Consider the following 26,850-nt stretch of genomic DNA (forward strand, 5'->3'; position numbering starts at 1 on the left):
GAAATTATTTCCTTATTAGTAATTGAATTCGTTCAAATGTATCGTTAACACAACTTAACTACATCGCTCTCTCTCTTCTCTTTCTCTCTCTCTCTCTCTCTCTATATATATATATATATATAGAGAGAGAGAGAGAGAAAGAGAGAGAGAGGTAGACAGATATAGATAAATAAATATTATTTCATTTATCTACATAAAATTTCATGTATCGATTTTCAGTATTTATTTCGACCATACTTGATACGTATGTAGAGCAAGGTAGTAAAATTTGAAAATATATATGGCAATTACGATAGGCCGGAATACGTAAAAACTTTGACGACTCGTGTAGACTATGTTTCAACGAGAAGTTAGTTATCCTAAACTTTAAAGACTCCCTAAATTATTTAACATGCAGGAGTGAAATAGCAAAGTATCTCTACATAAAGTAAACTTCACTTTAGGCTAACAACACACACATAAAAAACATGATTAAATAATATTCATAGAAATATTTAGTTATCTTTTTTAAATAATTTATATTTTCTTCCATAATTATCAATAGCAATATTGATATAATTATATTATCTGGTCCCTTGTCTTAGACGGTATAATTTCATCGATTCAGAAAATGTGTTCATTGTAATTAGAGCACAAAATAAAACTTTGACAAGTAGATATGAACTTTATCAATATAATATAATTATTAATCTTCGTTGATGTTGTTGCTATATTACTGCACGCCCCAGCTTAACTTGGACAACTTTGCTGTATCAGCATATTAGGGTTTGGTCTCTAAAAATAGATACTTCTTTGGAGAGCACTGTCCACAGTTTCCACCGCATACAGCTGTGACGACTTCGTTTGTTGGGGATCGATAAAAGGTCGTGATTTTTCCTTTGAATCCACCAGCAATCCACATAACCTTTCAAAAGATAAACATTGGTTTAAAAATATCTTACAACAAAAATTTAAATAGGGAAGTAAAAAAACAAAAAAAAAAACAAAAACAAAACAAAAACGAAAACTTATCTTAGGTGATCTATTTATAATTGAGATTTGGTAAGTTTTGGTCTTAAACTTAAACCATACAAGTACTTTTATTAATAATAGTGATTTGTAATCAGTCGTTATGAAGTCGAGAATAAACGATTAATATCTACCTTTAAAGGCACTATTCAGTTTCCTACTCTATGCAATATCAAATTAATGTACCGTTATTAGATGCTGAATTCAGGGCCTATACAGGGGGGGGGGCGATAAAATTGTCCCCCTAGAAAAGAAGACATGATTCCTTTCTTTTTTTGTTGCAGACCATCTACTAGTTGGCCAGTGGTGTACAAATAGCAAGAGTGATAAAAGCCTTCTATCATGTGTGAAAGTGACACAATGTTCAACGAGCAAGATCGGAGATGCGTCGCTGTATACCTCATGGTCTCTACCGATCCAAGGTATGACAACCGGACCATTGCTAGCCTCGCAAAATACATCGCTGGATTGCCACTAATAACAACGTGATGAAAAAAGTTTCGGCTACGGTTATGTTCTTTGGTGTGGTTTCAGTGTAAATGTTCATTTCCATCTCTTTAATCTCTATTCCTCTCCAATAGGCTTGTTTGCAGTAAAACTTGCAAATGCTCCTACTTCACTAGGATGTTTCACAAACACCCCGTTATGCTTAAAATTTTTCTCTACTTCTATGGATTCGATATCAATCAATTATTCTAGTTCCATAGAGATGCAGTCAGAAAAACTACTCACAAAAACCCAGTTTTACCTTTTTCTGAAGGCTTCGTCTAGTATATGTACCCAAACCTGCTTGTTGCATTATTTTTCCTGCACTTATGTCCTCTGCTTTTCCAGTCGAAAATGCTGTTCTCAACCTTCTTTCAATGTTTTCATCATCGATATGGTCGGTCCTTTCCCTTTTCAAATAGACCGTTAATGCATTCCTGTTCAGATACATCGGAATCAATTTTGCTGCTTCATCAACATTTTGTAGCTTATTAAGCCATGCGACCACATCAGCTTTTCCAATAGAGGGCATCATGATGTCACTGCTTAATACCACGTGTTCACTCACTATCTCGATTTCACCGAAATAGCTTGTGATACAATATCAAGGGTTAAGTATTCTACACTGACTTCGACAGATTGTAAACTATGCTCCACTTCCAACTAACAATTTCTGAGGTTAAATTCGACACACTGCTGTCCAAACTCGCGACTCTAAATTTTAAACACTGCTGTCAAAACTAGCTACTAAAAAAAATCAAGATATTGCTGCAAAACTTGTTACTCTCATTCTCAAACGCACACACACGCACACACACGCATATATATATATATATATATATATATATATATATATATATATATAAATTACGCGAGTGTCACAAGAATCAGTTTTTTTTACAAGGTGGTCACAACTCATCAAGGCCCGGAAGCCACTCAGGGATAAGTGTTATTGTAAGTACAGTACGTTAGCGTGGAGATTTAATAAAGTGTCTACTTAAGGGGGCGGTTCATTAGGATTTTTTTTTACGTTGGACTTGAAGATACCCAGGTTGTCTTCAGGTGGGAAGCAGGCAGACGGAACAGAGTTCCACAGGCGTGCAGTTCTAAGAAAGAAGATTTGTTCATGGAATCTACGTTTTGATTTAGGCATAAATAAAGAATGGGGAAAGTTTTTGACAGTGGATTCAGCTAGACGAGTATTTTTCGTAAAAGATTGGCGAGGGGGGACCAGAGATTGGAATTGAGACGAGCACCTTCCATGGAAAAAACGATAAAACAAAAATAGGCTTGCAACGTCTCTTCTATGGGAGAGAGGTTGCAGGGAAGAGAAAAGGGCATCCCCCACTAAGCCACGAAGTCTATTTTGTACTCTGTCAAGGCAGGATAGGCTGTTTTTAGCAGCTCCTGCCCAGATATGGCAGCAGTATTCCATCCTTGGACGTACTTGGCTTTTATATAAATAGAGAATTGCATCAGTACTGAGATATCTTCTGGAGCGGTAGAATGATCCCACCATTTTCCCAGCGACCTTGGCAACAGACTTGATGTACGTGTTCCATTTCAGTTCAGGGGTGAAGGTCAATCCCAGAAGCTTGTCAAAACATGGGGCTTCTCCTAGATGAGATCCATCCATTTCAATTGATGCCAGATGGGGATCAGAGCGTTGATGATGTAAATATAGAAGTTTGGTTTTAGATGCATTAAAGGTAACCAGCCACGTCTTCGCCAACTGAACCACACGCTCGAGATCAGAGGAGAGACAATCAGAGAGAGCTTTGTCGTTTACATCCTTTGATGTGTTGCCATAGATGGTCGTGTCATCAGCATAGATGTCAACGAATGATTTAAGTATGTGTTTAAAGAGATCATTGATGTAGATCAGGAAGAGAGTTGGGCCAGGATGGACTCTTGAAGGACTCCAGCATTAATACTGCAGGCCTCTGATTTTTGTCCATCAGCCACTACTTTTATGCGCCTATTCGAGAGAAATGATTTAATGATAGAGAGAACATTTCCAGTTATACCGGAGCTGGAAATCTTGTGAAGTAGGCCTTTATGCCATACCTTGTCGAAGGCCTTTGATATGTCAAGAGCAATTGTCCTAGAAAGGAAGCCTTTGTCAAGAGATTCACTAATCCTATGAGATATAACCGTTAGCACATCTGCGGTAGATCTTGCAGAACGGAAACCATATTGCGTGTCATTAAGAAGGTTATTTATGCTGAGGTGGTTGACTATTTCTCTATTTAATATGGATTCCAGCAATTTACTCATGACACACAGGAGACTTATTGGTCTGTACTGAGAGGGAGATGACTTATCACCTGAGTTCTTAAATATAGGCCATACTGATGAGGTTTTCCAGCGTGTTGGAAAGCACTTCTCCTTAAGGCAACGCTTAAAGTTTCGTAAGTATGGGAGCAAGTTCTGGTTGGAGCTTTTTTAACACTGTAATTGGGATGCCGTCAGGGCAAGTAGCTTTACTGGAATCAAGGTTCTTGATTAGCTTGGCGACCTCATACACAGATATTTGTATGTTACCTAGCGTGTTCTGTGTTATAGGAGGAAATATGGGGAGTTGATGACCATCGTCGCATAGGGTAGAATTAGCTGCAAAATTCTTTGCAAATAGTTTGGTCTTGTCTGAAGCTGACGAGATGACCTCGGGTCCAGTGATAATAGTTGGGATAGAACGCACACTTCTGTTCAGGATTCTATTTGTTATTTGCCAAAACTGATGGGAACCAAGCCTCTTATCAGCTACTTTGAATTTAACAAACTGGGCATATAGTTCTGTTGCGTTTTTTATTACTTCTTTAAATTGGTTGCTGGCGTTCCTGAAAGCAGCTTTTTGATATACAGTACGGTGGAGGGGTACGTCTGGGGACTTCTTACATTTCATTCTTATCTTAACTGATACGACGGAGTGATCGGAGGATCCTAGAGCAGAAAGAACGGAACATGAACATAGCTCAGGGGAAGTTGAGAGAAAAAGATCTAGGAGGCTTGCGTATTGACCGGTAGTATCGGGCACACGGGCGGGCTCGCGAACAATATGAGTGAGGTCATAAGCAATGGCAAATCATGATAGAACCTCCCCTTGAGTGGGTCAGCCATTCCACGTTATGGACGTTGAAGTCTCCACAGATGTGGATATTAAACCAGGGATGTGCAGACATGATGTGGTCTATTTTCTCAGATATGCTCTTAAAGATAATAACTCCGCTGTTATGGCGCCGATAGAGGGCAAATACAAATGCAGTGGTGTAAGTAAGTGCAACCCGAAACACATATAAGGTAAATTATGATCTTCTTTAGAGATATCCCTGTCACATGGGAAGTCATCTTTAATGTAGGCACATATTCCATGCCCATGGCGATCTTGGGGGTCAGATTTAGATGTTAAGTTAGAGTATCCGTTAATTATGAACTCATCTAGGTCGGCCCTATTCCAGTTTCGCTTAGAAAGAATATGTCCGGTTTCGTCTCCTGTAATTGGGTTTCAACCGCTGGAAGGTTGGAACGTAGACCCCTGATGTTGGAGAAAAAGACATGATAGTAGGGGTCTACGTTGGAAGATGGGATTCTAGGTTTATTCGAGTTTGTTTTCTGGAGATGTTTCCTGTTGAGGTTTTGGGATTTGTGGAACAGGTCGACATACTTGGTTAGAGCAGGATGGAGAAGGAAAGTAAGGGAGAAAAAGACAGGAATTTTTTTTCTTTTTGTAGCACATGAAAAGGTAAAGCCGTAACAATTACCCACTAGTATGGCATCGAGAGGCCCCACCAGAGACTACTGCATGGTAGAGAATCCATTCACCAAATAGCAATCCAGCAGTCCCAGTACTTTGCGCCTGCTGATAGTACAGCATCCTTAGTGGTTAATCCAAGGTTCGGGTGCCTGACTATCAGACGGATAACGTCAGCCCAGACGAAACGTTAACCTCCAGCACCCTTACTAGTGACATGGCCACAAGGATAGACACAGAGACAGAAAAATTTCCGACTTCTCAGACTACTATTCACCAAGTACTACTGACCTTAAAAGTAGCTTTTTCATCACCCTTTGTCAGAAAGATCACTCATTTGAATGATGACTGAGGGACAAAAAAGGAGAAGCAAGAGTTACTGGAGCTGCCGATTACACATATACTGTATTATCTATTCTCCATTTTACGCATACATATTCTTTTTGTCTGCATCGGACACTACAAGCGGCACAAAAACAGGTTTGTACTAATTTTAAAGCAGTTCTTTTGAGTATTTTGCTCTCATATATGTAGATTATTGCGTCATTAGTAATATACTACGTACTTGGCTAGTATACAGATAGAAGAGTGTGTCAGGAGAGAAATATCTAGCCGAGCAGTTTTAAAGTATAAGATTAGGTCATCAGAAATGTTTTTTTTTTTTAACTATTTGGTTCCTGTACATGTAGAGCATAGCATCGCGGGAAAGATACTCCGTATTAGGACGGATTCTGGTCTTACACACATAGAAAAAGTGTTGGAATGATCCAAACATTTTACAGATTACCTCATCAACAATGTTTATGTAGCATTTCTCTTTTATACAGTTAGCACATTGCGTCGGGAATGAGATAAATTGTGGCGAGATAGAATGGTCTAACAATTTTAAAGTCAATATCATTAGCCAGGATGTTTAAAGTTCATACAAGTTGAATAGAGGGTGGAGGCAGAGATTATTTTTGGAATGGTAGAATAGTCAATCAGTTTCATAGATAAAATCATAAGCAATATTTTTTGGAGTATTTGACTGGTATGCGCGTCAACATTGCGTCAGAAGTAAGAAAGAAAGTTATTGTACAGGTAGAAAGCACTAATACAGGTGGAAACTTATTGTACAGGTAGAAAGCACTAATACAGTTGGAAACTTATTGTACAGGTAGAAAGCACTAATACAGGTGGAAAGTTATTGTACAGGTAGAAAGCACTAATACAGGTGGAAAGTTATTGTACAGGTAGAAAGCACTAATACAGGTGGAAAGTTATTGTACTGGTAGAAAGCACTAATACAGGTGAAAAGTTATTGTACAGGTAGAAAGCACTAATACAGGTGGAAAGTTATTGTACAGGTAGAAAGCACTAATACAGGTGGAAACTTATTGTACAGGTAGAAAGCACTAATACAGGTGGAAAGTTATTGTACTGGTAGAAAGCACTAATACAGGTGGAAAGTTATTGTACTGGTAGAAAGCACTAATACAGGTGGAAAGTTATTGTACCTGTAGAAAGCACTAATACAGGTGGAAACTTATTGTACAGGTAGAAAGCACTAATACAGATGGAAAGTTATTGTACTGGTAGAAAGCACTAATACAGATGGAAAGTTATTGTACTGGTAGAAAGCATTATTACAGGTGGAAAGTTATTGTACAGGTAGAAAGCACTAATACAGGTGGAAAGTTATTGTACTGGTAGAAAGCACTAATACAGGTGAAAAGTTATTGTACAGGTAGAAAGCACTAATACAGGTGGAAACTTATTGTACAGGTAGAAAGCACTAATACAGGTGGAAACTTATTGTACAGGTAGAAAGCACTAATACAGGTGGAAAGTTATTGTACAGGTAGAAAGCACTAATACAGGTGAAAAGTTATTGTACAGGAAGAAAGCACTAATACAGGTGGAAAGTTATTGTACAGGTAGAAAGCACTAATACAGGTGAAAAGTTATTGTACAGGTAGAAAGCACTAATACAGGTGGAAAGTTATTTTACAGGTAGAAAGCACTAATACAGGTGGAAAGTTATTGTACAGGTAGAAAGCACTAATACAGGTGGAAAGTTATTGTACAGGTAGAAAGCACTAATACAGGTGGAAAGTTATTGTACAGGTAGAAAGCACTAATACAGGTCAAAAGTTATTGTACAGGTAGAAAGCACTAATACAGATGGAAAGTTATTGTACTGGTAGAAAGCACTAATACAGGTGAAAAGTTATTGTACAGGTAGAAAGCACTAATACAGGTGGAAAGTTATTGTACAGGTAGAAAGCACTAATACAGGTGGAAACTTATTGTACAGGTAGAAAGCACTAATACAGGTGGAAAGTTATTGTACAGGTAGAAAGCACTAATACAGGTGAAAAGTTATTGTACAGGTAGAAAGCACTAATACAGGTGAAAAGTTATTGTACAGGTAGAAAGCACTAATACAGGTGAAAAGTTATTGTACAGGTAGAAAGCACTAATACAGGTGGAAAGTTATTGTACAGGTAGAAAGCACTAATACAGGTGAAAAGTTATTGTACAGGTAGAAAGCAATAATACAGGTGGAAAGTTATTGTACAGGTAGAAAGCACTAATACAGGTGGAAAGTTATTGTACAGGTAGAAAGCACTAATACAGGTGGAAAGTTATTGTACAGGTAGAAAGCACTAATACAGGTGAAAAGTTATTGTACAGGTAGAAAGCACTAATACAGGTGGAAAGTTATTGTACAGGTAGAAAGCACTAATACAGGTGAAAAGTTATTGTACAGGTAGAAAGCACTAATACAGGTGAAAAGTTATTGTACAGGTAGAAAGCACTAATACAGGTGAAAAGTTATTGTACAGGAAGAAAGCACTAATACAGGTGGAAAGTTATTGTACAGGTAGAAAGCACTAATACAGGTGGAAAGTTATTGTACAGGTAGAAAGCACTAATACAGGTGAAAAGTTATTGTACAGGTAGAAAGCACTAATACAGGTGGAAAGTTATTGTACAGGTAGAAAGCACTAATACAGGTGGAAAGTTATTGTACAGGTAGAAAGCACTAATACAGGTGAAAAGTTATTGTACAGGTAGAAAGCACTAATACAGGTGAAAAGTTATTGTACAGGTAGAAAGCACTAATACAGGTGGAAAGTTATTGTACAGGTAGAAAGCACTAATACAGGTGGAAAGTTATTGTACAGGTAGAAAGCACTAATACAGGTGGAAAGTTATTGTACAGGTAGAAAGCACGAATAAAGCTAGAAAGTTTTTGTACAGGTAGAAAGCATTAATACAAGTAGAAAGTGTCTGTACAGCAAGAAAGCACTAATACAGGTAGAAAGTTTTTATGCAGGTAGAAACAATAATACAGGTAGAAAGTTTTTGTAGAGGCAAGAAACACTTGTGCAGGTAGAAGAATGCGCCAGGAGAAAATTCTAGAGAAGGATGATCCCAAATTTAAAAAGTTAAATTATCCGCAATGTTTTTTAGTATTTGGCCCTTATACATATAACGCATTGCGTCTTAAAATGTTATAGCCTGTCTTAAGCCGTATTTAGCTCTCATAATGCACCAGGAGAAAGATAAATTCTGAGGCGATGGAGAACTACATGGACTTTTCATATGAAATCACCAGAAAATTACTTTTGTGTGGATAGTGGCTAGATAGCGCCTCGCGTTGGGGGGTGAGATACTATATCGTATAACGCATTTGGCTCTTTTACAGGTACAAGAGAACATCGGGAGAAGGTATCTCCTGGAGAAGTAAAATGATCCAATCCTTTTTGGTATAAAGTCGTCGGAGTTGTTTTCGTAGTTGCCACAACATAAATGTAATCTAGACGGGAGAAAACAAACTACAATGAACCTGGTCTGATGGCGGAGAGAGCGATACCATTTTAGAGAGTTAGAATGATTTATTAGATTAGCACAGCTTGATGATGAGCAAGTACTTGGGGGGCTCATTATACTTTCTCGTCGTTTCTGAAGTAAGGTGATTACATAAAAATTTACAAAGAGTGAGTACAACACACGTTACGCGTTATTTTAAAGATTTTATCATATACTAGCTTTGTTGCCTGCAAAACATACACTGCCGGGCGTACTGTTTTGTCACATACAACAGGGTGGCCTGTCTAAAAGTAGCCGAGAAATGTTGTAAAGAGGAGGAACATTTTTTATTGTTTAAAGTGTCTGTAGCATTTGGCTTCAAACGTATCTAATATGTATTTATTTTGTGCAAAAAGTGTTCGCCGTTGACATCTATGCATTTCTGGGCACGTTTAACAACGTTTGCAGATAGTGCCTGTAAATCTTCTCTGGTGATTCTCCTGATAGCGTTTGTAATGTTCTCCTTTAGCTGTTCTAGATTGTGAGGATTATTTAGATAAACTTTTTGTTTTAAAGTCCCCCAAAGATCAAAATCACATGATGACAAGTCCGGGGAACATGGTGGCCATAATCCTTTGTTTATTGTTCTCTCTTTTGTAAACATGTGTGGACTCGTGTCAGTGATCTGTGAGACGTGTGGCATGTAACGCCATCTCGTTGGAAAAAAAATGTATTTTTTCTTGTGGTATCAGTTGCTCGTTAAGAGAAATATTAGAGAGATCAGGCTAGTTTCATATGGATCGCTTAATCTGGAAAATAACAAACGATTAGAAAAAGATTAGAGAGATCGGGATACTTTTAAGTGGGTCAACCTATATTTAAGATACACCAAATATCCTAAGTTGTTACGACTTTCCTGAATGTTGAATATGTTTTAGATTTTTTAGAAACATAAAACATAGTCATATTCATCTATGAAATTCAAACAGGAGAAAAATCTCATAGCTTAAGGGGAAATAACTCATAGGTTAAATGAAAACTTCTGTTTTTAAACGAAGCTGATGTTAGTTATTGTTGGATCTCGACTGAATACATGGAAATGAATAACTACAACACAAAAGCAAAATATAACAGATATGTTGAGAGCAAGGAAGTATATACAATACTTATATAGAGTCCATTGATCTAGTCATGGAGAAACCGTCATTGGAGAAGGTGTCGGCTGGGTAGTCGTGGACTCTCGATCTCGTTGTCTCTCTGAGTCTCTCGTTGGGTTTCTTGTTGGGTCTCCCCCGTCTTTACGGTACCAAGCATATTTATATGATTGCCACTCCACACATGCTAATTAGGTGGATACAACCACAACATTTATACTAATAATTACAAATAAATTAAATTAAATGTACATTAAATTAAAAATAAATTAAGTAAATTAACGTTATATAATATTTCTAAATAGAATATTTAAATAATTCTATTATAAATTTCCATTAAAATTTAGGGTTAATTGTATATATATATATATATATATATATATATATATATATATATTGAATGTAATATCAAATAAGATAACCGCTTGAATGCTGGTTGCTTTTGCATAAATCATGCAGGAATAAAAATATATAGGATTCCGTTTTCAGTATTAAACTCTATTTGTGTAAGAGAATATTCCTTTTGCATATATTAACAAATTTTGAACAACAAACAAACGCACAGAAATACAACTTTCTTATAATAGATTTGCTTTTGTTAACTCTAAAGTAAACGCAAAACTACTGAAATGTAAAGAGCCATATTTGAATAAGGGGCCAAAGTTATTGGGCTCCCCTAAGTGTGAAGTTTGGCAGAGAAAGAAATTATAAAATAAATAGTTGTTTGGTTGGTTGTTTTTGTTTTACGGCATATCAACCCTTTTCAGGTTATTTAATGCCGAATCTAGTTATTTTTAATGGAGTATATTTTTTTTACGTCAGATTCTAGTTAACCCATAGTTAGGACTCTAACAGGTACTACCATTCCGGGCCAGAGTGGACCTCGGAGCAATGGCAATTAAAGGGTGACTGCACACTCCCCAAAGCCCGCAAGGTGGGGCCTCACCATCGGATATAGTTTTAGGTCATATCCAGGACCATAAAATAAATAGCTACAGCCAAAAGATGGTATTCCTGAATAAGCAGAAAACGCACACATACTCGCAGAAGATAGAAATTTGCTATTTAAAAATAGATATAATTATGGAGTGAGTAAAGGGCAATCCGTGATGGCTCCACTATTCAACAGCTGAATCACTTGCACGGCAACTGATGAGGCTGAACTGCTTGCCCAGTGATTCGTCTCTAATTCATCTTTAGCCTCAACAAACAATACCTTCCTAAATTACCTAATGCGGACAGAAACGACATTTTTTTATGTGAAAAATCACCTGTTAGCGATATCATGAAAAACTTATGCACATCCAAAGTATGTGGGCGCGGTTTCATCTCCACTATACTAATTAAGAAATTTTCAGGAAAGATGACCGTATACCTTTAAAACTCTTCAGCATATGCCTTGATGAATCTTTCTTCTCATGTAGCTGGAAAATTGCTACTGTAATACCAGTGTACAATACTTATGGCGAAAGAAATAACCTGCTCAATTATCACCTTATCAGTCTAGTCCCCCTTTTCATTAAAATCGTTGAGACATTAATCAATCACTTCGCGAAAGTTATTTCTTCTTTCTGACAGAAAATATGAATTTAGGCAATCCTTTTCTGCTGCAAGTATTTTTACGGTAATATCCGACCGCTTATAGCATGTACTGGATTAGGCCATGATAGCTAGGGCTGTAGCCTGTGATCTGTCTATTACAAAGTCTGGCATAAAGGGCTCCTAATTACAATTAAATAATACGGTATTAATGGACGAATGCTAAGTATAATTAGATCCTTCTTAGACAAGAGGAAAATCCAGGTCGTGTTTGATGAACGTACATCCAAGCAGCAATTTATTAATGCGGGAGTGCCTCAGGTGGCGACCTTTGAACTTTTATCATTGCTGATATTCATACACAACCTCCATGATAACATTGTATCTGAGATGGGTATATTTGATGATAATACAACGTCGTATAATAGACATGAGGGAAACTAGTGTACAGAGAAGTAATTCAAACAGCAATTAGAATAAAAACTCATCCGTAATCGAAGGACCATTATAGTGAAGTTGCGTGATTTTGCTTCGATTTAGTCGTGTTTTTCTCTTATTTATCTCAAACAAGGCATCTTGCCACGTGGACGTAATGAGTCTACTATAAAGAGGAATGTAGAGAGTTGAGCAGAAAAAATATGCTTACATTACATTTATGTCTCTGCATATCGATAAAGTCGGGGAAGCAGAAAACACAAAGGGAATTTCAAAGTCAAGCAATTTGAGGGAAGGAGCTATAAAACTAGAAAACTTTGCAGCATCTGAGGATTTCAGTCGTGAAGGCGTAAGGTTTCGTTGCTTATCGGGTTAATCGGGAGTATGTACGTCGAGGGGGTATCAGTTCTATCGTCATACGTATATAATAATACTAACCGAAGGCTGAACTATAAATCCGGAACCTTGTAAGTCTATAAGGAACTTTCCTCGTTTCGGTTCACACTCGTATGCCATGCAATCACTCGCAACCCCGTACTTCTCGTCAACTGTACATGGTTTTCCATTGTTGGAAAGTTGATCTGATATTCCAAAATGGCTTGGATCACAACTAACATTCGTGAATGTCCTATCGTCAGTCACAACACGCAAATTCTAGAAAAAAATACAAAAAAAGAAAAGTAAAACGTAACATCGAATTAATGTTAAACACCTAGGACGTGTTTACGGAGAAATTATGATAAAGCGTATCCTTATCGACAAATGCAAGAAAAATAATTATCAAATGTACCAAACAGTTATTTAGATAAAAATTTTAAACTTACAATCATGTTTTATTTATGGGTCACATAAGTTTGAAAAAAGCATGCGCCCGGCGATAAATATAAGAAATCATATAATAATTATTCACTGTACTTAAAAGTTATTTGATTAAATATTATGGACCTGATATATTGTTTAATACTTAGCCAATATGTACTAAGAAATCATTTTGACAAATGTGTGCAACTGACCAAAGGCAATCCACAATTTTCAAATGTACCATAATGTTATTTGAATAAGAATCTTGAATATTACACCTTGCTTAATATGTAGGCTGTGTATATAAAGGACTGTATTTAACAAAAAAAAACCCAAAGAAACTCCTGACCAAATGCAGGAAACAATAAAATAATTATCAAATGTACCAATCAGTAATTTGAATAAAACTTATAGCATCTTATTTAACACATAAATCATGTATACCGAGAAACTATATTGTGAAAAGTGTATACCTGGCGACAAACGCAAGAAAAAATATATTAGCAAATCTACCATTTAGACAAAAATTATGAACTTGAAATCTTGTTTAATTACTGTTTTAGACCCGTGCTAGAGGTTGCAAATGAAAGAAACCACAAGTAGTGTAAAGTGTATAAAAACAATATGTAGTTTTCATAAAGAATACAGGAGCCACTAAGGTGATATGAGAGGAACATGTTCGTAGCATGCGGTTAAACATCGTATGAATGTCTCCATTTAGTCTCTGAAACCAATGGTATTCATAGGACTGGTTGATTCTACTTCGTACTCAAATAGGGGTGATTTGTACCCCACAACAATTACTTAGCCATGTGTACCTAGAAATTATTTAATACCTAGACAATGTACAGCAGGAAATCTTTTGACAAAGGCATATGCCTGGTTACAGATGTAGAAAAATCTATATATCCATAAAAGTGAGAATGTGTGCGGAGAACAATTCTTAACCTTTATTCTTAACAAATCTTTGATCTACAAACGTAAAATTTTGTATGTACGGTATGTCGACATATAGGAAATTTTATAATCTGTTTTGATCCAAAAAAAGAGCTGCTAAGCAGTAAAAATTGAATAATAGTTATTTAGGAGTCATCGGACTTTTACTTGTTTCTCAACTGATTCACGAATGCGCATGCGCGGCCGTGAAACATGGCAGCTTCCTTATGTTAAAAATAAATAAGTTTGAACACACGTCCTAAAAGCGTGTCAAGCTAGTCTAATGGTTATCGTACTTGACTCACTGTTTTTAGGTTTTGTTTTCGATCTTAGCTCGGGTATTTTATTTTTTTTTACTTACGAGAAGTGAACTCTTTAGAATAATCATGATACTCGCATGCACATGTCTCAGTTTCCTTCCTTGTTTTTGACTTCATTTTTGAAATGAATTTAACGTTATGTGTAATATTTACGGTATTTCTTTTTACAATAAATCAGGAATCTGCATTAATTTAAAATATAATATTTATGGGTATTTTTCAACATTAAACAATTGTGAAATGTTTCAAAAGATGATTTGAATAAGAATTATGAACCTGAAATCTTGTTTACTACTTCGTTGTGTTTGACAAATGTGTGCACCTGGCCAAATGCCAGACACAATAATAATTAGGAAATGTCCCACATCCTTATTTGACTATGCAAAAAAAAATGAAGGGTAATATGAGCTTAAGATGAGTGAAAATGAGCCATTAGTGTTTATGGTCAGACACAGAGTAAGTCGATAGTAGGAGGTGATTACATGCGATTTATTTGGGTTTTGCCGTTTCTTTGTTGTTGTTCCTAATTTGTTATTAAGGAGACCAAATTGGATTTTTGTTATTCGAAGACATTTTTGGGGCGGGTCGCTTTAAAAGAATTTCTCTTTTGAAACACCGACTGTTTCTGCTCATCTTTGAATACTGCACTTCATAAATAAAAATTATTTCCTGACATAGTGATTAATACGTAGGCCGTAAACGTACACCTGACGACAGATACAAGAACCGATAAATAATAAATTATCGAATGTACCAAAAGGTTACTAAAATGAAAATTATGAATCTGGTATCTTCTTTAATATTTTGTCCGTGTATACCGAAAAATTATTTTGAAAAAATTGGTAAAACGCAATAAGCAAAAAACAATTAGAAAATCTACCAATCCCCTTAGAGAAAAAGTATGAATCTATAATCTTGTTTAATACCTAAACCGTGTGTACCTAGAAATTATTTAGAAAAAAAATACTGTGCCCCTGGCGAAAAATAGAAAGACACAACAAAATCTAATGTACGAAAATGGTATTTAAAATAAATTTTGAACAGGAAATCTGCTGTAATATACAGAGTGGAACGATAAAATTGTCGCCCCAAAAATACTACTTCCGTTTTTGTTTGATGGAAACCAATTTTTATTTTTATTTTTATTTTTTTTTTTGCTGCAGAAAATCTACCAGTTGGCCAGTTATGTACAAGTATCCCAGGAGTGATAGGAGCTTTCTATCATGTCTAAAAATGACACAATGTTCAACGAGAAAGATCAGAGATGCACCGCTGTACAAATCATGCTCTCTACCGATCGTGCAAATCCTGCAATCTGAACGCTTGAGGGCAGTATTCAAGGAAGTTTCTGTCCACGGTTATTGTTTTTGCGTGGTTTCAAGTGAGCGTCTTATCATGCCATCTCTCATCTTCGAATCGGCTTGAAAGTCAACACAAAAGTGTACCTGGATGTGCTGAACCCACTGATCTACTTAGTTTGGTCATGCGCTGAGAACAGCAGCAACACGACCTCCTACAACACTAAAGCCAACCTGAAAACCGCTATCTGCCGAGCTCCCGCTGGCGCTTGTGGGAAAGGTATGTTTCCAGTTCTGGACCCGTATCGGGTGGATGATTTATTCTGAAGACGGCTATATTAGACAGATCTCAGCTCTACTACATAATCAAGTTACCTAAACTGATTTTTTCAATAAAAGTTTTAAAATAAAGTTGTAGTGTTTTTTCTTGAAGGCGACAAATGTATCGTTCTACTATATATAGGCCGTGTGTACCGAGAAATAATTTTTACAAAAGGATAGAGCTGGAAATACATGTCAGATGCAATAAATTTAATTATCATATATACTTAAAGGACATTTTATTAAAAAATGATGAACGTGATAAAGCTATCTGCTATGAAGAAGCAACAAACGTTGTCCATTGTCAAAAAGAAGATAAGTTAAAGGCAAGATGTTTGACATGTCGTTTTCGGCAACAGGTTACACAGTTGTAACCGAAGTCAGACCAATCCATTCAAACAAGAATGGTCGAATAAAACTCCATTGGAGTGTAATTACCGTGATGATACTACCTTAATTGTGGTCCGAAATGGTTCTATAATAAACACCTGAAGTCGATATTAGAGTTGGTTGATGATTTGCATCTGATAGAAATCAACATGTCTAATTCTATCCATCCATAAAAGTCACCAACATTAAAAATACGTTGTTATATTTTATATAAGAACAGCGTTTAAAAAGTAATGCCTTCATTTTTTGCATTCCACCCGAATAGATCGGAGAGGATTTTTAAATGCATTGCAATGATCACTTAATTTATGAATTCTTGAACTAAACGTACCATCTCTCTGATGCAGATATTGACCGTTTGAGATTCTAAGAAAGTAAACCGTATAATGGATATGCTTCATAATCACGGATGCATTAAATTGCAGGCAAAAGTGCATTAAGGATAGTGGTGATATAAACAAACCGAAAAATAAATTCTGGAGAGCAAGTCTCGTCTTTGTAGCTAATCAACATTTTAAGAAAAACAACAAAAATCAAACAAAAAATCAGGAGCCTTTACTTTTGAAACGACTTCCGTATCAGTGTGTCGTCATTTTTTTTAAACAGAGCAGAAATTTAACATAATGTTTACATGGGCAGAAATGATACAATGATCAGAAAACAAACATGTCCAACGTACGCACATATATACAAACTAGCATACTCACATGTATACAGGCTCGCGTACACACATATATACAAACTAGCATACCCACATGTATACAGACTCGCGTACACACATATATACAAACTAGCATACTCACATGTATACAGGCTCGCGTACACACATATATACAAACTAGCATACCCACATGTATACAGACTCGCGTACACACATATATACAAACTAGCATACCCACATGTATACAGACTCGCGTACACACATATATACAAACTAGCATACTCACATGTATACAGGCTCGCGTACACACATATATACAAACTAGCATACCCACATGTATACAGACTCGCGTACACACATATATACAAACTAGCACACCCACATGTATACAGGCTCGTGTACAAAAGTACTTAAGTATGAATATTTTGACTAGCAGAATCCGTGGAAATTCTCGAATAGTTGAACATTTTTAAAACACATAATAAAAAAGAATTAACAATAACATAAAACTAATAACGAGTTTAATACAATTTTTACCAAATTCTTTTAAAACGCTTTAAGACAAAAAAGAATTTATTTAAAAAAAATTAAAACTTTTGCAAATGAAATTCAACATTCAATATATTTTTGTTTTTTCTGAATACTTTTTAAATATAAATTATATAAGTAAATATGTCAATTCACTTGCACATTTTGTTTTAATTTTAAAAAGAATCTCTAACATACAAAACTTATAACCTTCTCTCAACATGACCTTTTTTAAATTATAAAATAAAATAGCCAATTTGAAACCGTAAACAGAAAGCCATATTTTTCTTTTCGTTTTGAAAATTTTTGGAGGGTAAATGATTTTACTGAGTTTTAACTGATAAAGAGCGACTATAAAAGGGATGTAATGATGATGATAGTTTTTGTGAGACCGGATGTCGGAGAAATAAATTAATATTTAGACACTTAACGCTAATTGCATAAATGACTTACTAACCATCACGTCTAGACGAATCTTCCAGTAATAGATAACACCAGGTTTTCCTTGGTTCCAATCAACAGTTGAACACGATTGGCTGTTTATAGGAGGGACTTTGCTGTAGTTTTCCTTATATAGAGTCACATAATCTTTTGGGTACTTGCTTGACATTAGGTGGCAGTAGATTTTCACGAAAGGTTTCGTACCCATCACAGGTCGGATGAAATAATGACCATCTGATGTGGCGTTTGTGCAGATCTTCACATCTCTACAGCTGGTCAATTCTGAAAATAAATACTTGGAATACTTAAAACTGAAAAGAATACATATTTAATAAAATACACAACTCATGAGTTCGGCCTGCTTCAGTAATCACTTAATCAAAATGGTAACTAATAATCTTAGTATCTATTAACTGTCAATAGCATTGTTGCCACTAGTTGAACTACCTACTAGCCTATCCCCCTTGGATGGGATTTAAAACAAAATTTATGACTTAATACATCCCGTACTGTCTGCCAAACTCCAATTCCGATCGCATCGCCGCAGTGTTACACCATTATGCTTATTCTGGAAGTATGTTCACGTAATGTGCTCCAATAAAGATAGTGCACTTATGTGACCCGATGGGGACCGGGCGATGCCGAGTGACCTTGGTAGTCGACACGAATTCAGAGGAATTCGCACGGCTGAATTCTAATGATGATGATGATAATAATGGTTTGATGTTGTTTAAACAGAAATGTCTATGGAATTTTGTAAGAAAGAAAAAAAAAACAAATTATATTTATTTTATCTCATTTGCTGTTATATAAAAGGTTGCTTTTAAAAACCTCTGTTGATAGATATGAAGTTGTGTCTCAAGAGTGAGGGTCGCTGCCAAACATTGTTCGACTTGGAGTGACTAATCACCCCTAAATTGATAATAAGTAGAAACACCTCAGTGCAGGTGGTGGTTGAGGTTTGGTAGAGATAAGCTCTAAGAGAAAGAAAGAAAGGTGTTTGTAACCATTCTCTTAAGGAGAGGTGGGGGAAAAGGAGTTGGATTTAGAAAAAGGTTTTCTAAGCAGGAGTGATAGCCAGCAAACCGATCAGCTGGGCTTGTCCAGCGCTCCCGATTTGGGGAGCCCTTCAGGGCCTGATGTTATGATGAGAACTAGCCTGTGTTAATGGGAACTCTGTGACTTTACTGGTCTGGTCTTACATTGTTCACTGCTATAGTCAGTCACCTCAAATGAGATAGTAGCTGTTATGAAGTAATGAAAACAATAAATAGTTTGTACTGTTATAACCCGGAGTTCTGTTTGTTTGTGGTGAGAACTCTTGATTTTTCAGTAAGCCGCAAGGACCAGCGGAGTGATTGATGTACCCGGAGACTCCCTACACATGGAAGAAAGACGATTCGATCGAGAGGAAAAGCGCCCCTCAATAAAAACACAGTGGGTAAGGACGATCAACAGGCCAGCTTGTAACGAGACAAGGTACGATCAAAGGACACCTGCCACATCGGTAACGTTATGAATGATACAGGATCGTATATCGTTATACTTATACACCCTAACAACCTGTAGAGTCGAAGAAAATGAAGGGAGGAAGCGCTCACGTGACTGCGCGTCATGCCTTACCTTGGAACGCTCCTACGGTGTGCGTACGTGCATGGCCGAAACATGAAAGAAATTCCAAAATGGCGCCGTCCTCATCTTGTAGATTGTGCGATCATCGCTGGGCCCCACGTGACCGTTCTTTGGCTGCTGATTGGCCGAGGACGAACGCCGGAAGGATAAAGGGAGTGTGTTTGGAACATGGCGGCGTCTTTTTCTAGGATCGACGTAAGTGTGATCGTATCGGTGAACTGCTGCAGCTTTAAGAGCACTTTAGTGTGTGTGTGTGTGTGATTTTTTGGGACTTGCTCGTCTGCTGACTTTACAGGACTTTCTTTTCTGCTGATTCTACAGGACCTGCCCTTCTGCAGAACTTGGAACAAAACTTCAAGCCTTTTCTTTCTTTTCACACGTAGTCGCCTAAATAATTAATTATAATTACACTCTGTAACTCATCAATGTTTCACTATATATTAATATCGTTTTTTTTCTCTGGCGCTTGTATTTACAATTCTCTTTCTTCCCCCTATGTTTCCATCCCATTGCTGCAATACTATACCACTTATTTTACAAGTGCTCCTAGAAATGTGCTCCGATAAACGTAGTGTATTTTCTCTCCCTCTCAACGTAAATAACCCGAGCCTGCTAACTACCAGCAACACCCAACCCTCTTAATACTTTTTCATCGACCCGCTTTCTGTTCATTTTTTTGCCTGCTCCCTGTATTCTTATCGCATCGCCTCACGGTTACATCATTGCACTATTTTACAAGTACTTCCACGAAATGTGCTCCAGTTAACATAGTACACCTGTACGCCCTTTACATAGATAACTTGATCTTCTGGACTATCAGCAGAACCCTGTCCCTTCACTTTATTCTAATATATATCATCTTCGAATTGCTTGCTTTTCAATTTCTCTTCATGCCTCCAATACCAATACTCACACATATTAACAAGCATTTCGCTACTCAAATCTCCCCCAAGTTAATCCTATAAATGTCACCTTTATTACAGTAGCTTTTTACGCTTTGGTTGCCATGTAGCGTGTTTTAGACCAACTTAAATAATGAAAAAAACAAGCGGCTTATCCAGTGTGCCATAAGGTTATACGTTTTAGTAAACGCGCGGAGGGCAGACGGCGTACTGTCGAGCAAACTGACACAGATACTAAATCCGCAAGATGTTATTCATACCGTTGCGGCATGACCATGGTACCGTAAGAAAGAGCGATCTCTCGGACAAATACTATCAAAAAATTAGAAAAAAAATCGTCAATTGTTTCATATAGAAATATCGTTTTATTTGTAAAGGGGGTCATGTAAAAATCTTCGCTACGACGCTGAATCTTTAACGCGTCTGCGTAAACGCGAGTTACTAACTTTCTTTTCGAATAGATGAATTTGCAATGTAATAATTCGTTAGCGTCTTAGTCCTCTGAGTAACGTGCTTTCTTATGGTCTTCTGCTGTGCGGTTTCGCGCACGGCACATGTCATTATTTTGCTTTCGATTTCCCTTCTGGCTAATGCCAGCCAATCCGGTTTTTTTTACAACCTAGCAACGCCTCCCCCATCCTCGTTGTCATATTTTTTTGCCTCCTCTCTGTCACAATTATTTTTTTACGACTCGGCAACACCGGACAGATAACCCCTCACAGCTAGTTTAAAATAGAATAGGGACATATAATTAAAAGAATACAGAATTCATAGTGAGGATATTTGAAAGGTTGTATGGTTGTCTTCAAGTCTAACGTAAACAAGTTTTTGATGACCCGTTCCATATCAGTTAACAAATTTACCGAATGTCCATTACTAACGGTTACTATATTGTCCAATTTCTACTTTACACTCTTTAACCCTTATCCTCAAGTGGCCTCTTGGCCTTGATAAGTGGTGATGCCTATGTAAAAAAAGGCATAGTACAGCCAATCACTACTCAAACCATCCATGCCAGGCAGTTAATTCTCATTCAATCACTTCCCTTTAAATCTTCCGAGAACTGGAGCGTCGAATAAACTATCCGGTTTGCAAATCTAAAATAGCTTAAGGAGAAGTTAGGCCCTTTTCGCATTGCCTGAATTTAAGACTCATTATTATTCTATTATGTAAGCGCAGCGATATCATCACGAGGACTCCACTGAGCTAACTGCTGCTTCGCCATATTTCTTGGACAGGACAATGAACGCCATCCCACCGTCTCTCACTCTCTATTCCTCTCGCATCAGCTCGAGTAAGTGATTTTTTAACTCGAAATAATTTACGTGATTGAAATAATAATACATTACCAAATTACATATTTCAGTTACATTAGTATTACTAATCAAGAATTAGTTTTTCGGTGTGTCTTAAATTTCTGATATTCAAATCAGCTTATTTGGGGTAGTTTTGTATTGTTAGTTCTACGGAAAACGCCGGAAAATAATCTGAACTAATATTAAGATCGTTTTGTAGCTTAAATGGAATGTCAGCTAACGTAGATATTAGGTATGTAAACTGTGAAATTTTAACATAAAACAACCACATCAGGAATTTTAACTGACGATAATGATAACGTCGGAATTCTTAGATAAACAAATATACGCGACAAAAGTCAGGCGATGATCCTTTAATGCTATGACAATTGATCATGTAATTAGGACGAAAGATTGTTTGTTTTATATACACGTAGAGAAAGATTAGTTGTAAAGACAGTCGAGTTGGACAGACGAGGGACAGTCAGCTAGCGACCTGTCGTAATGGCTCTGAACATCCGAGGAATATGTTAGGCCAAGGTATATAGAATGTCGAAATTTAAGACAAACGTTCAAGTTGGGGAAACATCCAGAATATACAACTCGAGATGTGTTGGTCTTTTCCTTGGGATGAATCTTTATTACAGCTTCTGGCAGATTGGCCAAACAAAACTGAAAGATAGACAATGTTTGTTTATATATTAGCTAGATGTAAAAAACCCTCAGAACCGTTATACACCAGGAACATATTGAACTCTAGAGGATTACAAACATCAGAAACGATCATAACACGTTGCATACACGAACTAGACACGTCAAATAAACACACGTATACATATACATGTAAATATATGAACATGGTATATACGCACACCCAAGCTATACAACATTAAAGCCACTCAACATGTTACAATGGTAATTATTAGCTGTCAAATTAGCTGATCGTAAGACGGCATTTTAAATAAGTGTCGTTATTATTTTCCATATGGATTGTTTAATCATGAAGAGATAGAGATATAGTGAGTAAAAGAGAGAGAGAAAGGGAGAGTGATACAGAGAGAGAGAGAGAGAGAGTGAGAGTGAGGGGTTGAGAGAAAGAGAGAGAAGGGGGAAAGAGACGGGCAAAGACTTCAGTAACATTTTACCGAAATCCGCCATGTCAATTTTATAGCATTCTCGGTAGCAAAGCCAACCTCTAGTGAAAGCCATTGCTGAGATTGATTAGCTCTTGTTAACTGAGTTATCATTCTGGTTATGTGTAATTCTATGAGTTCCACCCGCCAAGGATTTGCCTTCGCCTCTTGAGAAAGGATCTGTTTAGTAAAAGTCGCCCGAGTCGCTCATACAGGAGAATATCGACGTGTTTGCTTAGGTATATTTTAGAGACCAGAGCGTTTTCATACTCTAACGCTCTATCTTTCGATTCCCACTTTCTGACCCTTTTGTCACATCATATCACCATGGCCCGAAGATAAATAACCTTCTCGTTCATACATTCTGACTCCTTCTATTTTATGTAGTTTGATCTCGACTGTTTCATTTAGTCGGAGGCGCTCCATAGGCAGATGGAATATTCAAACCAACTGATTCATAAAAACATTTCCATATTTATCACTTGGGTTAACCGTAACTGGCTTACCTTCTTTAACACATGTATAGCTTGACTCCGAGGGATAACAAGCTTCACATATACGACAGGGCCGTTTCGAGCAAGGTCCGAAACCAATTGCCTAGAAAACGAAAGGAAGAATAATAGATTCATTTATGACATCTAAGATAATAATAGATGCTCATAGCATATTTTACCTCTATTTCACATATTTTAATCCAGGGTTTCCAAAACTGCAGGAGACCATGGTGCCCCTGAGCAGGACAAAAGTTTTTCACGGGGCACTAACAAAATAATTTCTTAAATAAATATGAAAAAAACATTAATTTCAACATTAAGTTTAAATTTTCACACTAATTAATGAGAATGTTTACATCTATTCTTTCTTTTTTATTAATTAAAAATTGTCGCACTTTTGTTAATTTATATTTTTATCCTGAGATTCTTTACACCTGTAATTATGAATCATATCTGTTTCCAGTAACCAAGATCAAAATTTAATTTTTCCATACGAAGAATTTGGTCCTCTTTAAGAAAGGTCTTTCTGGGCGTCCCAGTTCCACTTATGGATCCCCACTTTGGAAAACCCTGTTTTACTGTATGCAACTATTTGTTAACTATATGAGTTAAATAGTCCATGTTTTTTTTCGTTTCTAAATTTAAGCTGTTTGTAGTAGCGGTAGTAAAAGTATAAGTTATAAAAACACCTATATAATAAGCATGCTTTCACGTCTTTAAGCACGATCGTACAATTATCATTACGCTCTATGAAAAAAATAATGTAATGTATTCCAACTCGATATTATAGCAGTATTACAGCAGTTTCATGTGCAAATAAACAGAAACCGACTACTGATTTATTCAAAGCTAATATAACTATTTTACTATCTTTGCACATGAAATACCACAATACAAATTTAAGCATCATCTACAGATCCGCACTTTGAAAAAAAAAGCCATTTTAGTACATGCCAACGTTTGATAACTATTTGCATTAAATAGTTCATGTTTTTCGTGGTTTCTCAGTTTAAGCTGACGGTAGTAGCAGTAGTACAAAGTGTGATAATAATATCATATACAATATGCAAATTAAAAGAAACCGAAAACTGATTTATTCAAAGTTAATATAATAGTTTAGGATTGATATGTAGTTTGCTTGAAGCATTGTGTGGGATAGGTATGTAGTAGAGATTTAGAAGGCTATCACAATGCGAGGAATAAGATATAGTCGTTGTTGGTGAAAGAAGACGAGAACTATTTTATCAAGTGTAAAAATACACGTGTTGGGGACGATCTATAGATTTTTTTTACACAGTGATCACCACTTATCAAGGCCCGGAAGCCACTCAGGGATAAGGGTTATTGTAAGTACATTACGTTAGTGTGGAGATTTGCTGAAGTGTTTACTTAAGGGGGCGGTTCATTAGGAATTTGTTAACATTGGACTTGAAGACATCCAAGTTGTAGTCCGGTGGGAAGCAGGCAGACGGAACAGAGTTCCACAGGCGTGCAGTTCTAAGAAAGAAGCTTTGTTCATGGAATCCGCGTTTTGATTTAGGCACAGATATAGAGTGGGGGAACTTTTTCACAGTGGATTCAGCTAGACGGGTGTTTTTCGTGAAAGATTGGCGAGGGGGGACCAGAGATTGGAGTTCAGACGAGCATCTGCCATGGAAATAACGATAAAACAAGGACAGGCTCGCAACGTCTCTTCTAGTCAGTTAGCTACTAGTCAAAATTTAATAAATATTTAATATTTAATCATTACTATCAGCAGTGGACATTTTTACTTTTTACAGAATTAAATATAAAAAAATACAATTAAAAGAATCGTTTATGGCATCGGAAAGTAATTTCTCCGAATCCGATATCGACCTGATACTCCTAAAATCCAAACTTTTCCGATTCCGATTAATCGTCCCAACAATAATGTATTTATATTTTTGGGTTTGTATTACTGTACACATAGATTCGAAAAAGTTGTCAAAAAACTGATATATAACAAATAAATGTTATCAAAGGCAAGGTAAGTTACTTTTCTACCTAACTGGATATATTTTTTGTGTTTTTATTCAATGTAACAGGTTTATGCATCTCGAAAAACATACAGTCTTTACCGATGTATTGGAAAATTCAAGATGGCGCCTGACTCTCTTTAACACGGTAAGTTTGGGAAACGGTGTTATAAATAAAAAAAAAAAACTAGACAAAATACTGTTAAAAATCCACCGAATATATGTCAACCTATGTCACGGTAACATATATTGAGCGAGTTTTTAACAGTATTTTGTCTAGTTTTTTATTTATAACATTTTTTTCCAAACTTACCGTGTTAAAGAGAGAGTCAGGCACCATCTTGAATTTTCCAACACATCGGTAAACGCTGTATGCTTTTCGAGCTGAAATAAACATGTTATATTGAATAAAAACACGAAAAATATATCCAGTTTGGTAGAAAAGTAACTTATCTTGCCTTTGATAACATTTACTTGTTATATATTTGGTTTTTGACAACTTTTTCGAATCTATGTGTACAGTAATACAAACCCATATATTTATATATAAATAGTGTTTAATCCTTTCGGAATCATCAATGCAGAGTGTCTCGATTAGCACCAGTCGGCAGACTCGAACACAACAACAGAAACCATACCCAGCTTTAATAGCAAGGACTTTATCCGTTCGGCCACCTTTAACTGCAAATACTGTTGAAATAGAAACATTTATTTTGAAAGATTGAGGGAGGGAAAGGGAGAGATGTAAAGAGAGAAATATTAAGAGAGAAAGAGAGGGGGAGAGAAACAGAAGGTGACCTACACTTCACGGTTTTTTCCTCGTTCAGTAAAGAAGAAATCTTTTGAGACTGAGGCAATTTTAATTTTTCGTTACTATCCAGATTACCCATTTTTGTCGGGAGATAGATTTTCCACATATTAGAAACCAACCGGGTTATCTGTACTTTCACCTAACAAATTAATAAAAGAAAAGATATTGTAAAATTTGAATTTAACGTGAAAACACTATTTTTAAAAATAGCACGATAAAATAAGTGCATAAGTGCCACTTTAGGTACTCATTGGGCGTGGAGTTCCATGGCGACCAGCATAATTATTTAATGGTCGTTATCTTAGCCCCTCCCTAGTCAAGGCTAATGCATGCGCACGTAACATTTTTTTATTTACTGACGTTGACTTAGTAACTAAACGATTTATTGATAATTTTGTAACCCTTAAACGCATGCCGGAAGATTTAAATTGGTTCATTATTTTTGTAATGAAAAATAAAGTTTCATTCAACACAAGACCAAAAACACATATTAATGATAAATGATTTATTATTCTATTCATTGAAATCTACTAATTTTTAAATAGAAAAAAATTAAAAAGTAAATAAAAAAATAGTTGCTTCTGTGCGCATGTAAAAATGTTTGTAAAAGTGAAAAATTATTTTAATCATTTAAAAAACTTGTTTTTTTTTTTAAAGATTAGGTCCACCTTATAATCACTCCTTACCTCCTCATCTTAAGAACAGCTTCCGGAATAAAC

The 26,850-nt window shown here is 36.3% G+C and overlaps 1 protein-coding gene across 1 annotated transcript in view; it reads right to left on the minus strand.

Annotated features, from left to right (window-relative positions):
- Positions 1-760: 760 nt before the first annotated feature.
- Positions 761-26,850, minus strand: part of LOC145266681 (A disintegrin and metalloproteinase with thrombospondin motifs 9-like) — a 30,409-nt gene continuing 4,319 nt past the window's right edge. The window contains exons 2-5 of the mRNA XM_080122608.1: positions 23,336-23,426; positions 17,884-18,149; positions 12,610-12,825; positions 761-904 (exon numbers count right to left, since the gene is read on the minus strand). Coding sequence (XP_079978734.1) covers positions 761-904; positions 12,610-12,825; positions 17,884-18,149; positions 23,336-23,426 — 717 coding nt within the window. The remainder of the gene's footprint in view (positions 905-12,609; positions 12,826-17,883; positions 18,150-23,335; positions 23,427-26,850) is intronic.

The sequence above is a fragment of the Euprymna scolopes genome, chromosome 41, assembly GCF_053919585.1.
Source record: "Euprymna scolopes isolate OS-2025 chromosome 41, ASM5391958v1, whole genome shotgun sequence".
In the NCBI taxonomy this organism is placed as follows: Eukaryota; Metazoa; Mollusca; class Cephalopoda; order Sepiida; family Sepiolidae; genus Euprymna; species Euprymna scolopes.